This window comes from Podarcis vaucheri, assembly GCF_965113315.1.
Source record: "Podarcis vaucheri genome assembly, chromosome: 1".
Lineage (NCBI taxonomy): Eukaryota > Metazoa > Chordata > Lepidosauria > Squamata > Lacertidae > Podarcis > Podarcis vaucheri.
Genome location: NC_138759.1, coordinates 31,954,847 through 31,972,655, shown reverse-complemented (window position 1 = coordinate 31,972,655; position 17,809 = coordinate 31,954,847). Strand labels below are relative to the sequence as shown.

General features: G+C 40.6%; 1 protein-coding gene across 2 annotated transcripts in view; it reads left to right on the top strand.

The window, feature by feature from the left end:
* IFT43 (intraflagellar transport 43) overlaps nucleotides 1-17,809 on the top strand; it is a 51,507-nt gene that overhangs the window by 13,252 nt on the left and 20,446 nt on the right. For both annotated transcript variants that reach the window (XM_082234186.1, XM_082234187.1), the window contains exons 3-5: nucleotides 3,346-3,416; nucleotides 16,315-16,350; nucleotides 16,985-17,031. In XM_082234186.1, coding sequence (XP_082090312.1) covers nucleotides 3,346-3,416; nucleotides 16,315-16,350; nucleotides 16,985-17,031 — 154 coding nt within the window. The remainder of the gene's footprint in view (nucleotides 1-3,345; nucleotides 3,417-16,314; nucleotides 16,351-16,984; nucleotides 17,032-17,809) is intronic.

The window sequence follows — 17,809 nt, the reverse complement described above, 5'->3', positions numbered from 1 at the left end:
CAGTCATAACAAATGTCAGCTTATGTTCATCAGGTTGTCCTTGTATGGATAGGACTCTCTCTCTCTCTCCAATTGTATTGCTTTACATTCAGCAGCAAGGGTTTTCTCCTTGACTTCATCCGCAGTTTGCTGTATCAGAGTAGATTCCTGTATCAATTTCTGGATGGTTTCTGTATTGGTATTCACCTTTTGTCCCAGATTATTTAAACTTTCTACAATTAAGTCTATTTTAATATTTGCAGCATCCACTTTCACATTTATCACGTCTGTTTTCTTGTGAAGCTGTTCAGGCGATTTGTTTATTTTCACTAATACAACCGCTAAGGCCTCTTCTGTCGACATTCCGTCTATTTTTTCCTTTCCATTTGCCATAACACTTATTTTTAAAAAAATAATATTTATTACTTTTAAACCTTACAAAAAGGAGAAAAGAAAAGAAAAAAGAAGAAAAAGCGAAAGAAAAAAACAATACAGTACAATATATAAACAATACACAACACAACATTAACACATTAAACAAAACGAAAGCAAAAACAGTTCAAAAAACACAGATCATACCATCTCAATATCCTCTCTTTCATTCCCTTGTTTCATCGACCTCCTCTCACCTCCCTTTTTGTATTCCATTTCTATTAATTATTTCAGCAAATCCTTTCCATCTTTCTCTATTTTCTGTCATATGATTATCTTAACATATTTTAACCTTATTTTCCATTAATACTATAATACTTATTTATGTTTAATTCCTTAAAACATTTCTACTAAAGCCGTGTAATTCCCTTCCAACATTTTTCTAACACTCATTAATTTTACATTATTTCCATATATAGATTTTAAACTTTTTCCAATATTCTTCCACTGTCTCTTCTCCCTGGTCTCAGATTCTGCCAGTCTTTTCCGTCAATTCCATATAGTCCATCAACCTGGTGATCTTCTGTCCGAGGCTCTTAACTCTTTTCCAAGTCCCTTCTGCAGGTCTTCTTCATATTTATACATGCACTTTTCTTTGTCTTCTCCTGATCTTGTTCTTATTTTCCTTCCTTTGATGCTGAGAAGTAGATCTCGGGGAAATTCCCACCTAGCAATGTTTTTATTCCTTCTCGACAAGTCAGCCAAATCTCCATAGTTAAAACTAAAATTCAAAAGATATTTCCAGTCGTATTTCAAAGTTCCTCCAAGTCTGGCGGTCCCCACAACTCCAGTCTCCTCCTGACCCAAATCCAGGTCCCAAAGGTCAATAAATCCCTGCATGAAGGGATCTATCCAACTTTCCTTCTCCAGTCCAAGCGGGGCTCCAATCCTCAAAGTCTGACTTTCTCTAAATTCAGTCATAAAAGGCATCAACTTATAGTCATCAAATTGCATCTGTGAGGCTGGGGCTCTCTCCCTCTCCACTTGTGCTACTTTAGGTTCCACAACAACAACTTTCTCCCCTGCCTTCTCCTCAATTTGCCATGTCGAAGTAGGTCCCTGTATTGATTCCTGAATAGCTTCTGTATTAATATTCACCTTTTGTCCCAAATTAGTCACTTTTTGTTCCAAGTTATCAATTTTTATAATCATCACATCCGTCTTCTTATGGAGCTGTTCCAGTGAGTCATTAATCTTACATAATGCAACCACTAAGGCTTCTTCTGTCAACATTCTTAACGGTCCAAGGTCAATCCCAGATTCTCACAGTCTTATCTTGCAGCTGGAAATTCCCCCAGCTCAGCTCATGTAACAATTTCAAAGGCTTCCTCTAAGGGGAAACAATTTCTATTTGTATCAGTCCTTTTAAGCACAGTTCAAGCAATAAAGTTAGTTTCAATTTTCAATTACTTTTACTCCTTTTTAAACGCAGAAGGAGACAATAGAAACAATGTATTTCTCTTCTTTAACTTACTGTCAACAAACGATCTATTCACAGTCAATGAGCATATCCAAAACTTCAGTCTTACTAGCAGCCCGTTTCCAGGTTCAGAGCGGTGGTAATTTGACTTTCTTCACTCTCTCCTGCAGGCTTACACGGTCTAAAATCCCCCCCCCCTCTTCTCCTGCTTCCAAGGGGGGGTTGATGATTTTAGCCGATTGAAGTTTAATCCTTTATCAGAAGCTTTCCAAGACTTTAGCTTGCAGCCTCTTTGCTTCAGTCTATTTACAAAAGGGGAAGGCGGACTTCCTGTTGGAAACCTCCCCGTTTCGGTGCCAAATTAAGACGTTTAAAAATCCAATTTTCCGTTCTACTCACGGGTAGTTGTTTTAAGATCAAATTGTCCACAGGAAAAAGTCAGCGCTCTCCGGCAACAGCAATGCGGCTTCACTCCGTGAAAGAAGCAGTCAATTCGAAGCACCGCGCCACTCACCCCACATCGCTCCGGATCCCCGAAACCGGGTTTCCCTGTGAGTAGGGGAGGCGCAAAAGGTGCCAGCCGAATCCCACGTTCACAGGCTTCTCCAGCCTGTGATTTTTTGTGGGTCCCCACCTTCGCCGTGGCGGCCAGACCCTAATTTCCACGAAGCAAATTCCTCCCGATCAGAGGAATTCAGCCATTACCGGAGGCGCTAACCCGGAAGTCCCCATTTGCCATAACACTTAAGAGATTCAAGGTCAATCCCAGAGTCTCACAATTTTTTATCTTGCAGCTGGAAATTCCCCTAGCCCAGCTCCTGTAAAGCAACCAATTTCAAAAGCTTCCACTAGGGGAAAACAGTTTCTATTTGTATTAGTCAGTAAAATCCTCTTTTAAACACGGTTCCAATAATCCAAAGTTAGCTTCAGTTTTCAGTTACTTTTACTCTTTTTTTTTTTTAAGAACAGCCGGAGACAGTAGAAACAATGTATTCTCTTGTTTAGCTAGCTCTTTTCAGGTTATGAGGTGAGCTTGCCAAATAGGTGTTGAAGGTTTTTGAACAAGTAGAACAATTTCTCAGTGAGGAAGAGACTAGGATATTATGCAAGTCCTCAAGAGAGTTTACTGTATATACAGGTTTTCTGTGATATGCCATATCAGAATTTCGAATGAGAAATTTGTTTTGTAAACACTGGTGTAAATGTGTTTGCTGTGGATTTGGCTAGGGTTGTCACATTCTTCAAAGCCTAATCCCAAGGGAAATCCCACTTCCACAAATTTAAGCCGTTATGTTTGCCTTTATTGTATAAATGTTTGCATTATTTGCTTAAATTATTATTATTATTTTGAGTTTATTTGACTGTTGATTTTGTTATGATTGTAAAGCCATCCTGGAGGTTCCATTCTTAGGACAGAAGGGCAGGATGTGAATTATTACTATATAATATAATAAAATAATAACCTAGGTTTTCTTTCTTGTTTCTCCCTCATATTGCTTGCTGCCTACTGTAAGCATTCATCAGCTAAACCAGAAAAAACGCGGCAAAAAGTATGGTATGGCTCAGTTGGCGCCAGCGCTTCCAAGTGAGTGCAGTTTTGTTTAATTCAACAATGATTCAAAGTGTGCTGTTGTGGTCACTGGGGCAGTTTCCTAGATTAGCAGCTATCTTCCTGGTTGTTGCTCCTTAGGTCTTTACACCCTGCTAGATGCATTTCCTTAGGCTGTTAAATTCCATTTCCTCTGACATCAGTGACTGCAGAGGAGATGCCCTTCATACTTGTCCCAGCCCATTTTTCTTCTGGTTAGTGCAACAAAGCTGAATTCATGAGCGTCTTCAGCAGCTTTGGCATACCAAAAGGAATAAAATAACAAATTTCTGTTAATTTTATTATTTATTTTATCACCCTTCCTTCCCCAAAAGTGCCCAAACTTAATGCTTAAGTTTGAGTATGCTAATGAGGACATTTTATTTCTTACTAGATGAATAGTTGGTTAGTTTTCTGTTAAAAAAACAACCCTCCACATACCAAGTTTTGAAGAAACTGTGAAGTGCATATAACTCAGGTAAACATTGTGCAAAGCTCCCCCCCCCCCACGATTAACACCAGTATTTGTTTTGTTTTGTTTAATCTTGTGCCCTGCTGTGCTATATTTATTGTAATGATTTGTATGTTTTAAACAATATATATGTTTTTTAATTGTGGTTTTTTCTACGTTTTTAGCTATTCCTGTTTCTATGTACAGTATGAGCTGCCTTGAGTCCCATCAGGGTGAAAGGCAGGGTATAAATAAACATATAATATTAATATCCTGAAATTCAGCTTGAGAGCAAAAAATGGTTACATAGGTGTGTTAATACGTTTTGCCTGTAGCCCCATTCACTCAGAGAGTGCAAGAAGGGTGGGTGAGGAGGACTGAAACTAGTGATTAGGGCAAATTCTTGCACAGAACAAGAGGAGCCATTCAAAGCATGTATGAACAGCAAAGCGAACAAGAAATTGTGGTCTAGTCGCCCTCTATGTAGTTCACCCACTCTTCTCAGAATACAGTTAGCTGAATCCCTAATATATATATTATTTCTGCGGCAAAGACAATCTCCAACCAGCAGAGGGCACTCCAATTCCGTTCTGAAAGCTGATGGACACAGAGGCGCTTCATGACATCATTACCTTTTGATAAACAGACTTACAGTAAATGGCCCGTTATGTTAGCTCATGCATTATATTTATAAGACACAAGGGGAAAAGAGCATGTGCTTGCTGAAGAGATCATCAGGCGCCTGACAAAGAGTACTCACATTAAGAAATTTCAATGGAATGAAGGGAGGACGGCGGTGAGAGACTCACTACGACATCTTTCTAAAAACACAGTAGTTTCTAGAGATCTCCTTTATGGAGTCTGTTACAGTTAGTATTTGTTCCTTTCTCTGATCTTGTTTAAAACAAAAAACAAAAAAAACCCCCAACCGATATTAAGCATAAATTCCTGATTTCTGTTTGTTTCTATACATGAAACATATTATGTTGTCTTTGTCTTAAAGTATAAATATATTGGTGGGAGCTATCAATACAACTGCTTGCTTGCTGTAGTCTTAATTATGTCTCTCCTAGGAGAGAGAGTGGATAGGTCTCTATATTGCTGTATTATAGCTGGGGAATTGGGACCAGAGGAGTATAAGAGCATCATGAAGGGCATTTCATGGAAGTCCCTGCCTGCACCCGTCAGTCTTCTCAAAGCACCCTAAACAGCTGAGCCTAAATAAAGGACATATTTTACTTCATTGTGGTTGAACACTTAAAATAATATGCAAACTGCTGTTTCTTAGCAGAGCTAATGTAGAGTAGTGCCTAACAATCTGAGCTGCAGTTGGAAAATCTGCAGTAAGTTGAAATATTGCCTCTTATCATAAACTCACCCAGACAAGCCACTTCCCATCAGCAAAATTGGGATACTAATATTTACCAACTTACATATGTGTAATAATGATTACAGTAACATAATGTATGTGAAGCACTTTGAATAAAGTGCTATTATTGTTGTTATTGCTGTTGCAATTTAATTTTTATACAAAAACACACTGATGCAGAATTCTAAATGATTCGTCCAGACAAGCAGCATTGGAAAGAGTGAAAAGGAATTTCACAGGGATATTATATGATATATTTTCCAGCCCCATCAGCACAGAAAGCACAGTGAACAAGAAAGGAGGAGGGTGGGATTGACAACTAGCATGAATAATTAGATTGACAACGCAATCCTGTGCTTGTCTACTGACACATGCAAGTAGATATAGGATAGAAGCCTAATTACCTCATTTGGGGGCCTGAAACTTGGCTGTACTGAATTGTGTACTAAAGATGTTGTTATCCGGTTTTCTTTCTTCAAAATAGGCTCCAAATGGCTGACCGTAATATAATCACAATATAAATTGATAAAAACAATACAGTAAATAAAACTCACCATTAAAATGTGCAGAACTTGAAAATTGCAGTGCAGTACCCAGCAACTAGAACAGAGCAAAATGATTAAAGAGGAATCAGCCCAGGAAAATAACATCCAATGGGTGCCTGAATGCATAGAACAGGGGCATCAAACCTGGGGGATAAATTTGATGTGTTTTGATTTACATTCAAGATCTGAGCCCCTGTAAGGTGGGGAGCGCGGGGGTGTGTGTGTGTCTAGAAAGAAATGTTTCTATAAGGGGTTAATGTTTTTCTTTTGTGAATAATCTAGGCAAGATGATTATGTAGTTAAAAACATAAGAGCCTGGTGGATCAGGCCAATGGCTGATTTAGTCTTACAGATGCCCATAGCAGACCCACAAGCAGGACTGGAGACCAAGAACAGTTTCCAAAAATTGGTATTCAGAAGCATATTGCCTGCAACTGTGGAGGCAGAACACAGCCTGCTTTGTGACTAGTAGCCACTGACAGACTTATCCTCCGTTCATACGTCAAAGCCTCTCTTAAAGCCATTCTGGGTTGGTGGCCATCACTGCCTCCATAGTTGAATTACGCGCTTCATGAAAAAGCGCTTTCTTTTGTCTGTCTTGAATCTTTCAGCATTCAGCTTTTCTGGATGTCCACGAGTTCCAGTGCTATAAGAGAGGGAGAATTTTTTCTCTCTGGCCACTTTCTCCATGCCATGTATAATTCTTTGAAATTATTTCAGGTTACCTCTTGCTCACCTTTTCTCTAAATGGAAAAAGTCCCAAATGCTGCGACCTTTCCTCATAGGGGAGCTGCCCCACACCCTTGCTCATCTGGCTTGCTCTTTTCTGAACATATTCCAGCTGTACAATATCTTTTGGGGGGTGCAATATTCCATATGAAAACTTCCAGATTGTACCTCAAGAGCGTCTGTAATTCAGAAGTGTTTTGACAGCTCACTCTGCAGATGGTTAGAGGGAGGTGAAGTGTCTTTGGAAAGCTCTGAAGTAAAAGAGATATCTCTCAGGGGCAGCTTTGGGTTCTGAGCTAGCCATAAGCGGTTGAGGCTGACAAGGCTGGGAAGTCTACAAGCATTTAAGCACCTGAGGCTTAGCACCTCAGAACTGGAAACCAAACTGGCGATTGAATCCTTAATTTGAGGACTCTAGAGATGTGAAAATCTGTTAATCACAGATGGAAATTAATTTGATTTTAATAGGATATTTTCCATTGATGATCTAATTTTTATAGTTTCCCATCCCACGTCTTCAGAACAAGTTGGGCTCTGAATTCAAATTATTAATAATGCCATCGTCTTTTCTTTGTACATAGTGACTCTAAGAATTGATAAAATCTCAAGAGTAACTCTTCTCATGGTAGCAAAAGTTTTCTATTGCCAAAGTCGGGGTTGCAAATTGGATGTTTATTTTTGGCCACCCAGTAAACATGCAATAGAGGGGGTTATGCAGAGATATCGCCATATACTTTATTTATTTTAAAAATGTACTGCTTAATATAATAATGTGGTTGACATAAAAATAAAAAACCAATATGGCAAATTTCAATACATTTTCTTAAAATTAGACAAAAATGAGGTAAAAATAAAATGTAACTCTATTATCACAAATCAAATTGAACCATTAAGACATTAAAAATTCAGAGAATTATACTGTTCATGGCTCGCATCCTGTAGGAGCCACTTCCACTATTACAATGGCATCCCCCCCCCCCCGGCTACTGGCACCTACATACTTCCCGGTTCATAGACAGGTTTCTCCATTCAACATTTTAAATGGGAGGGCGCCAATAAATGTCCCCTATGGATGTTTGAACCAGCCCATAGTCTAAGAAGGAGGCTTGCTGGTGGCACTGCCATGGCTCCTGAATCTTAACTACCTTTAGATGAAAGCCTTTCCCTATACGCTTCCACCTGTTGATGTCCTTGCTCAGGGACCGGGAGAGGCGGGGGGCACAGGAAGCAGAGTGAGCGAGCAGAACTTGGACGGAAGGAAAGGAAGTCTGATTAAGTTTTGTCTCGAAGTGTCTGTTTTTGGGTTTGTCCCTGCATTGATCTGCAAGGGAATGAGGCAAGTAATGGCCCCTTGGGGACCTTCAGGACTTTCTTCTCAATGTCAGCCGTCATTTTCAATCACCCTCTCCCTCCCAGCCATTAATTTTGGCCCGGGATCATGGGGACTTGTCCATCTATCACACCTAATTGACACTAAATGATCTGTCAGTTTATTGATGAACGGCAGGAGTGGAATTGTCACAATATATTTTACTTTCTAACAACTCCTCCTGACAATTTTACCTTGTCCATCTCACTCTCCTCACATAAATCTCCATTGGCCTCTCGTTCCTTCTCTTGGGCTGTTCTGGTGCCAGCCGCCTCCATGCCATCAGCACGCATCAAGGGCATCAAGATGGCGGGAGAGCTACAGCGTGTGGGTTTGGATTTTTTTTCTTCTTTTTATAGAGTGGATGTTCCAGGAATGCTAACTGGCTCCTGTCCTCTTCTCCTTCAGTGTCATTGCTGGGGTGGTTCTCTCCTTGCCTTTTCACAGTCAATTCTTATGTCGAGACCTAGCAAAAAAAGCAAAGGCGAAGGGGAAAGCAGAAGACTTACCTTAAGGATCTGCTACCTGTACAAAGGTGGCTGTAGGGTCAATTTAGTGTTCTGTTCTCTGGGTTTATTTGTTCTGTTTAATCCTAGGGGTGTGTGGGTAATCACAATTGGTTGTTGCTTTTCTACTTTTTATCCAGAAAAGCTGAAAGAGCAGGATTTTTACAAAATGGGGGCAGGGTGGTAGGATTTGGTTACTCTGCTTTTTTCTTATAAGACCTGATCATTTTGAGACATTGTTTTCTTAAATAGAGTAAGTCAAACAGTAAAGCTGGAAAAGGTGCAGAAAATGGCAACCAACATGATAAAGTGTATGCAGTATGACAGAAGGTTACTTTGAGAGCCAGTGTGGTGTAGTGGTTAAGAGCGGTAGTCTCGTAATCTGGTGAACCGGATTCACTTCCCCGCTCCTCCACATGCAGCTGCTGGGTGACCTTGGGCCAGTCACACTTCTGTGAAGTCTCTCAGCCCCACTCACCTCACAGAGTGTTTGTTGTGGGGGAGGAAGGGAAAGGAGAATGTTAGCCACTTTGAGACTCCTTAAAGGGAGTGAAAGGCGGGATATCAAATCCAAACTCTTCTTCTTCCTCTTCTGGGGGCTTTTTAGCTTTGGAAAAAGGTGAAGAAGAGAGGACATAATTGAGGTGTATAAAACAATGCACGGTTCAGAGAAAAGATAAGGAGAGGTTTCCCTCCCCCTCTCAATGATCCAGGGATGCTGAATGGTGGAAGATTCTGGGTGGACAAGGTATTCCCAGCCTTTGGGGCCTGGAGACACATTAACACCAAAAAAGAGGCATTTCAGAGAAGAAAAATGGGCAATGCTCAGAACCATCTCCAAAACCCCCAAAGAAAACACAGGCAAAAAAAAAAACAGGCGACCCACCATGCCAAAGTCAGAAGAACTCTCAGTTAGAAAAATAAAATACAATGGGTAAGGGCACAGGGCCTTCGCAGGTGACTAAGGACATTATGGTGCCCGACGGCTCCACATTTGGGACCCCAGAAATAGACAAATGGAAATGCTTCATGCAGTAAACTGTAATGCTGTTAATTCTTTACAAGATGCAGTGATGATAGTCAAATTATGTGGCTTTAAAATCAGTTAATGGAGATAAGGCTATCAATGGCCGTTTGTTATTTCCAGTAAAAGAGGCAGGATACCTCTGAACATGAGCGAGAGAGTGCTGAAGGGGAGGGCTTTGGCACATAGGGCTTGTTTGTGGGTTTCCCAGAACATCGGGTTGGCCATTGGGAGAACAAGATGCTTGACTACATAAGTCTTTGGTCTGATCTATCAAGGATGTTACATTCGTAGGTGAATAGTATAATTTCTTATGAGCTTTAACACAGCATCTGATGTGTAGCTTAATACTGAGAGAGTTGGGATCTGAATTGTATCCATTAAAAGTTCTAATGTTGGAGGCTGCTATGCCACTAATTATCATTTTGTTTATAGTGTGAATCTTTTTTTGTTTCATCATAAATCTCCTTTGTGAAAAAGAATAAAGTTGCAAACGTCAGAAAGTTGGCAGCTTTGTACTTCGTTGAATTTTGCTGTCACTGCCCTCTGACAAAGGACCCTGGAAGTGATATATACTAGCATAACCATTCCCGGGATCAGAGATTTTGCTGGGTGGAATATGGCTGAAGTGCACACTATGCTGGTGCTAATAAGGACGGAGCTGAAATTTCCCCCAGATTTTCACAAATACAATTGGCAATTCTAGGGCGGGGAAATTATTTTACCTTGTAAAGATTTCATCTTGTTCACACTTGATCTCACTCTCATTGATATCCTGTAGTCAAATCTGATTGGCTATGTAGCATAGCGACATGATCCTGCTTGCTATATAATCTTGATTGGCTAGGGTCACCAATGTGGTTAATCTAGGAAACACGTTTCCCGCATTCAATTGTGTTAGTGATGCAGTCACATAATCAAATCCACTTCCTCCTGCTCACTATGTGATCCCACTATGTGATCTCCAGGGTGGAGTTGAGAGAGCAGAAGCAAACATAGAAAAGAATAGTCCTCAATATGATGATGATGATTTTTTTTTTAATGTATGTGTTGCTTTTCAAGACAAAATATAGCTCTCACCAAACTATAATATACACTATATTAATAACACAATATAAAACCAAAACACTGCAGCATTAGAGCATTAAAACAACAAAAGTTAAAACAATACAGCACCACATATGAAAAAGCAGTTTTGAAATAATAAATGTTTTCAGAGTCTGTGTAAAATCCAGTAAAGTAGGATTTTTTTCTTCTTCTAAATATTCACACATTTGAAGTATCTTATAGGGAGAAGACTATTCCACCCAAACTGCTGTTTTACTTCTAAAATCAACACTGGCGAAAATTCATGGTAACCCTACTAAAACATACACGTTATAGACAACTCCATGTGATTTAGGCAAGTTGCAGCTGGGTCTTCAGCACTGCACTAAAATCACTTTTCTCCCCTAACTGGAGTAGTCTGTAGAAAAAAAGGAGAATAATTCACTTTACATTGATCACAGATGTAGTTTTTAGCAGATATATCTTAGAGCTAAAATTATAATCCAGGTAAAAGCAGTAGTAGTTGCTGCTCTTACTCAATGGAAATTCTGTCCTGATTCTGAAGTTTGAGTCTCTGGCAGATTTGGTCCACAAGACCATATCATAAAGACTGAAAACTTGGCCTTGCAAAGTGCTGCATTCCTGTTTACGCAAGAAGTAAAATTCTGTCCTTTCTCCGTCCCTTGAGCCAGTGGCAATCTGCGAAAGCTCCCCGTGTTTTCAGCAGCTTTGTTTGGAAGCGGAGAGATTTTGAATGCTACAAGCCTAACAAATTGCTCTGTTTTCCCTTTGATGAATCCGCTCTTCAAGAATAAAATGTCTGTGAACATCAGTACTTTCCTTTCCCTTCTGTTCTTCTAGCAAGAGGGCGTCTTCAAGGGGCTTTCGTTTTGCGGGTCATTCATAAAAGAGAAATGGCATAGACAGGCTAGGAAGTATGTTCACTGCCATGCTGAAACATCCCCTTCAGCTGTGATGACAGAGCTTCTGCATCTGGACCTACAGCATCTTTGATATTGCAGTCCTTGGCTCCCTGCAGAGCTCTGTCGATCCCCATCCCTCACAACTAGCACTACTGGGTCGCTCTGCCAGTGTATGTCACTCTCCAGAAGTGAAAAAACTAGGCACTGTAGCTCCTGTGTGTCTACATTGGCCTTCTGTTTTTGGAGTTTTCAAAGTAACATGACTCTTTGAGTACAACACTACTTGTCGCACGGTTCAGGACAGTCAACTGTGGTTTCCAGAATTATTGCTGAAAGTAATTTTTTTGGAGATCGAGATCATTTCTTGAATGCAGAGGCATAATGGCTCAGCTGCTCACGAAGTTGAGCAGAAGGCAGACAGATATAATTATTGAGGGGAGTCTTTTAACTGAATGGGCAGTTGAACACTGGGCAGGGATGACTGAATGAAAGTCCAGAAAACATGAGATCCCTTTGTCCTTTTCTGCCTGGGGGGGGGGCGAATTGCATGTTACACCATATGTATAGCCACAGTCTTCTTTTTTCACGTGGGGAGAGCAAAGCTGTGAGGAATTTAAAGCAGAGAAGTCCTGGTCAGGGAATTAAATGGAAATGCTGTTGTAAGTTTAGTCAGAAGGGGGCAAACTTTGCAAAGAAATATGCACAGACTCCAATGCAGTTGCAGCCTTGGCAGTCTCTGTTCTACTAAGTTCGGCCCCATCAATACTTATTGTGCTCCTCTATGGATAAATTGAGCATTAAGGGTTAACCAAAGTGAACTGGGGGCTGTGACAGAGTCAGACAATAGTATGGCCTCCCAGTCTAAAGAATACAGGTCTGGTAGGAAAGAGGAAGGCAGAACTGACTGCTGTGCAAACACTCAACTCATTCCATTTTCCTAATGCACCTTTTGCTTTTACCAAACCTCAGAGCGATTCATGTGTTGCTCACCTGAGTTATAATCTCATGGGTCATTCACCTTGTTTTGCCTCTCTCTGAAGCAAATATGCTGCCTGATTGTTTCTTGTTTTACCCAGACTTTGTTTTTTGACCACATCCAGTCAAGGGTGACAAGATGAACTTACTTCTGCAAAGAAAACAAGGTTCCAGCATGATATTGTTTACCTTCTTTTTTTAGAGAGAACTGTTAGTGTCGGCAGGTATTTTCTCAGAAGTGTATATTCTGAACATAATACTTGCAGGAAGATGAAGGTGATATCCTTCAGTGTGTTCAGATTTCTCTGCCTAATCATTCTGTTTCATATATTGCCCTGTGATGTGGCATGGGAAATTTCCCTGCATTTTATTTTTCCATGGGAAAAAAACCATTTCATAAATTCATTTGTAACAAAGAATGGATTGCAATATTAACTGTTTCAGAGTTTTTACCTTTTGTTTACCAAATACAAGTAAAACATTCTAAAATTAGATCACTCATCGGGGCATCAGAAAATTTCCTGATGCAAACTGAAAAGTTTTTGATGCAAACTACTTATGCAACTTACAAATGTGTAATTCGAAATTTTCTGGAAAACCTGTCTCATTGATGGTCTCCAATCACTCTTCGACTTCACATTCCCATATCCAATATATTATCAGAGCAGCTTATGTTATTTCCCTGTTCTTTACCAGCTTCACCACTCATATGCAATTTATTCATTTTATGTTGCATGCCTGTACAATAGGCTGACCTCCTGGTGCTCAGCTGTATGTACTATACTGTACCACAGCAAGGAAGAATAACTAGGGCCGGCGTTGAGCTACGGATATTACAAAACATCAAGGGCATTTGCCCACATTTGTCCCACTTATGTCCCCTGTTAAAACAGGTTAACGGTGTCTAATTAACCACTGAACATTGTCATCGTGCATGAATATAACATCCTTGCTCTTCTTGGAACCTGGCTATTTTATCTCCATTAAATCTCCACAGTATTCCATTAAATAGGAGAGAAACATTTTAGCAGAGATGATGTCTACATTAGTGCTGCCTTTCACCCTTCAGCACTTAACCTCTGAGACACTGGCACTTATGGAGGAGAATTGCCTCCTCGCCCAAAATCTGGTGTGTAGCTTAGGGGGAAAGAGAAGGGGGGAAGCATCAGTGGTGTACATGAATGTCTTTAGAGAAGCTGTTCCTATTTGAAAAGTATATCCTCTGACAGGCTTGACAGAACCAGGTGTTGTATTCACCCGTGTTGCTTCCCTCCCCTATCCCAAAGCCTCAGGTTAGGTCATCCCCCTGCCCGATTGTTTACCTCGTGAGATAGGTTAGGCTGAGAGATCCTTTTCAAAAGCTGGGCTTTATTTCTGAAAAGACCTTTGAACTGGGGTTCCCTGTGTTCAAACCTGACATTCTACCATCAGCATTCTGCCGGCTGGTTCTCTTGTGTGTTCACACAGTGACTAACACGTGACACTGTAAACTGTTTGTTTTTATTTTTCCTTTATTTATTGACAGGGTTTGTGTTCTGCCCTTCATCATAAGCAATCTCAGGCCAGATTGCAAAGTTCAGAACATCATAACATTCTAATACATGCTAATTTAGACCTATAGATGGAAATTTAGAAATAATCACTATAATTTAAACTGAAGTAAAATCATCTCACCGTACTAGAAAAGACTGTGGCCAGGTGGACCCTGTGCCTGCTTACTCTTCTCTCTAGGTTCTAGTTGTTGAGGGACAACTTGAAGGCCCCTCATGATCTTCCTTCTTATGGTCCTTCATCTTTAAACTAGACTTGGACTAGAAAGCCCATCAGAGGATGCCTTTGAACAGATGACTGCCCTTTGACAGCCCTCCAAACCAAGAACTGTTTTCCATAAAGCAGAACACATGGCCACCCTAGTTAGAAGCTCTGCAGTGTAAGAAAATGAGTCCTGGGCCACACTATCTCACATTAACAAGAAATAGAGGCCACGTTTGATAACATTTGCCACTTAGAGACAGTGCCTGATTCTATAAAAGCGAAGGAGACAGATATTTCCAAGCCCTTTAAAGTACTGCCTCTTGATTTTTTGGTGGCAGTCCTTCCTTGCGGGCAGAACATGTAAAGGAAAGCCCTGTTTTGTTCTTGGTCATGCTGTGCCCCCACTCTAGGAAATGAGAAAAGAGTATTTCCCAGTACACAGAGTTAAAAAACTTCATCCTGTGAAATAGTCAAAGCAATCAGTAAGTGATGGAGTATCTGCTAAAAAGAAACCTGGCATTTAATTAACTTTTCAAAGTGCTGGTTCAGCAACCTCCATGTTTTACATTTTGAATATTGAACAAGCATCCCTAATCGGATCTGAATTAGTTCTGGGCTTGCTGGGGTGGAGAACGAGCGAAAGAGCAGCCTGCCATCTCCCCCGCCCCCTTGTCGCCCTGCCTTCTCCTTCCAACTTCACATTATTATGATGATGAACTCTGGGTAATTCAGCCAGATTTTGCCTGAACCACAAGGCGTCTGGTCCAGCCTTTTCCAGGGCCATGTAAGGCAGCTAGGTTAAATAGCAAATTCTTTGTTTATGAACTAGGGACAGCCGGGAGAGCCTCCTCTCTCAAGTGTTTGTACCTGTCACTAGTCTGGCATAATCTTCCTATAAGAATTGCAGATTCTATGCTTTTAAATTGCTGTTGCTTTGGGATAGTGTTCAGGGGCAGTTTTACGGGCAACAGAGAACCCAAATGAAAACTGTTTTGCCACAATTTTGTTGTGACACTCCTTGTACAATTGTTAATTCCTTTTTGTTCAGCAGCCCATCATTTGATTTGAGTTTTAACCCACTCACTCCATCTATTTATGTTTTCAATATATAAATTTTAGAATACTGTATCTCAGAGCATGCTCAATGACTGCCTTCCATTACTTAGCACTCCCCCCACCCATACAAAGGACATTGCTTTTTTAAAAAGAGCAACTTTCAGCTTACAGGAGAACAGCAATGTCTAGATGCAAGGAGTGACTTGTACAACCTCTCTACATCCCTTTAGTGCAAAGTGCAACACATAAACCTGTGTATCTCCTCCATGCAGTGAAATGCATGCATTTTCCCTGCTGGGGAAATGTGCAAGTTTGCGTCTGACACAAGTGTGAAAGAAGGCTGCATGAGTCATTTGTGCATCTGCTGTTTCTTAAGAACTTAAGAAGAGTTCTGCTGAATCACACTGAGGCCCGTCTAGTCCAGCGTTGTGTTTTCACAGTGGCCAGCCAAATACCTATGGGAAGCCCACAAGCAGGATTTGAATACAAGAGCACTCTCCCCTCTGGTAGTTTCCAGAAACTGCTATTCACAACTATGCTGCTGCTGACAGTGGAGATAGAAGACTGTCATCACGGCTAGTAGTTACTGATCACCTTATGCTCCATGAGTTTGTTTAATCCTCTTTTAAAGTCATCCAATTTGGTAGCCACCACTGCTGTTGCTGCTGCTTCATCACCATCACATGAAAGGCCTTGTTGGGCCTTAGAAGTGGAGGAAGTTCCACACTTTCCCCCTTGCTTTTTAAAACTTGCTGCACGGAGGGCACTACTTTAGTTGACAGGCTTCCGTTTAGGTTTTATGAGCATCCTGAGTTATAGCTAGATGCCCTCACCAACTAAAATACCAACTATCCGACTTCTAGAAAACATCTGAAGGCAGCCCTGTTTAGGGAAGTTTTTAATGTTTGAAGTTTTATTCTGTTTTTAATGTTCTGTTGAAAGCCACCCAGAGTGGCGGGGTAGAAATAAATAAATAAATAAATAAATAAATAAATAAATAACATCATCTTTTACCAGGATTACATTGAAATAAACTTTTCCTTAGGAGAGATTTCAAAAGAGTTGCTGAAAGTCCACTTCTCTACTGCTGCTTCCTTGCAAATATTCTTATACTCGTTTCAGCAATAGCCTTTTCTTGTCTTTCAGGTCAAAAAAGAGACCGACAGAACAAGAAGCGGAAGAGTAAGTTTCTTGCTTCACCATCAACCACATTTCTGCATACATATCAACAGAATCTGCCAAATGTGACATCTTTGTATTTTATTTTCTGTCTGTGGCAGTAGACCTTCCTAGTTTTTTGCTAATGCAAACATGACCAACGTTTAGTCAGCTTTGCTCAGTGAAGATTGGAACATATTCTTCTTTAAGTGCTCAGAAGGAATAGCTTAGCCAGACTTAACAAGACTTCCCGAATCTTTAGATTATGAAGGCGTGATTTGCAAAACCCCCCAAAAACCTGTCATTCCCAATGTTCTGAGTTTGGACATCACATTGTCTCGACTGCCACTGTCAGTTCAGTGATGGTGTATTTGGAACAGATACCAAGATTGCCTCCCTCATCATTCATAGGGGGCTCCATCCAATTCTGCCCCTCCACTTTCAGAAAACCCTTTTTTTCTCTAGTTAACACTTTTGCAAGTGGAACTTAGCGGAGGGAAATTTCACGATTTTCCCCTTCTCTTCCAGCCCCTCATATCACCTTGCCCTATTCTGTTTTTCTTCAGAGGAAGCAGACAGTAGAGTGAACTAGGACTTCAGGAGACATCATTTTATAGTTATGCCTCTAAGATTGTCTTCTGTCTCTGGTTTCTTCTAGCCATCGCCTGAGACAGCAGAGTTTAGAGGCAGAGGATAAAGAAGAAGGTAAGAGCCTGCATTCCTAACTGAATTTTTAAAATAGGATTTTAGGAGATCAGCAGAAAATTTAGCTTTGCACAAATGAAGTGGATTAAAGGGCCTCATTACCCTTAGAATCATAGAATCATTGAATTGGAAGGGACCCTGAGGGTCATCTAGTCCAAACCCCTGCAATGCAGGAATCTTAACTCAAGCATTTTCTTAGCGTCAGAAAGCTCTTCCTGATGTTGAGCCAGAATTTCCTTTCTTGTAGCTTGAATCCATTGGTTCATACCCTACCCTCCGGAGCTGGAGAAAACAAGCCTGCTTCTTGTGTAACAAATCCATGTTCAAAAAATATAGGGACGTTTTGTGGTTAGAGAAATTAAAGGCTATTGAAAAGTGTGGAATGAGCAGATGGTGAAAAGGAAGGTGTATAAACACCTTGCAACAAAACCAGGATGAATACTCAAGAAATAGATTGTTTGGAGAAGCTCTAAGGTGTCTACCTCTGTGTTCCGGAAGCCTTTTCAGTTAAGATTAAGATGAATAGAATCTCCCCCAGCAGAGGTATCAAGTGAATTTAAGATACAGTGGTGCCTCGCAAGACGAAATTAATTCGTTCCGCGAGTTTTTTCGTCTAGCGAATTTTTCGTCTTGCGAAGCACGGTGTCGAAAAAGTTTTGGGAAAGCTTAAACAATCACCAAAGTCTTCAAAAACCTCAAAAAAGGCTTACTGTTCCTATGCCTGTTGAACACCCTCGTTTGCCTCCTCAAGGCAAGCTTTTCACACACCTCAAGAACA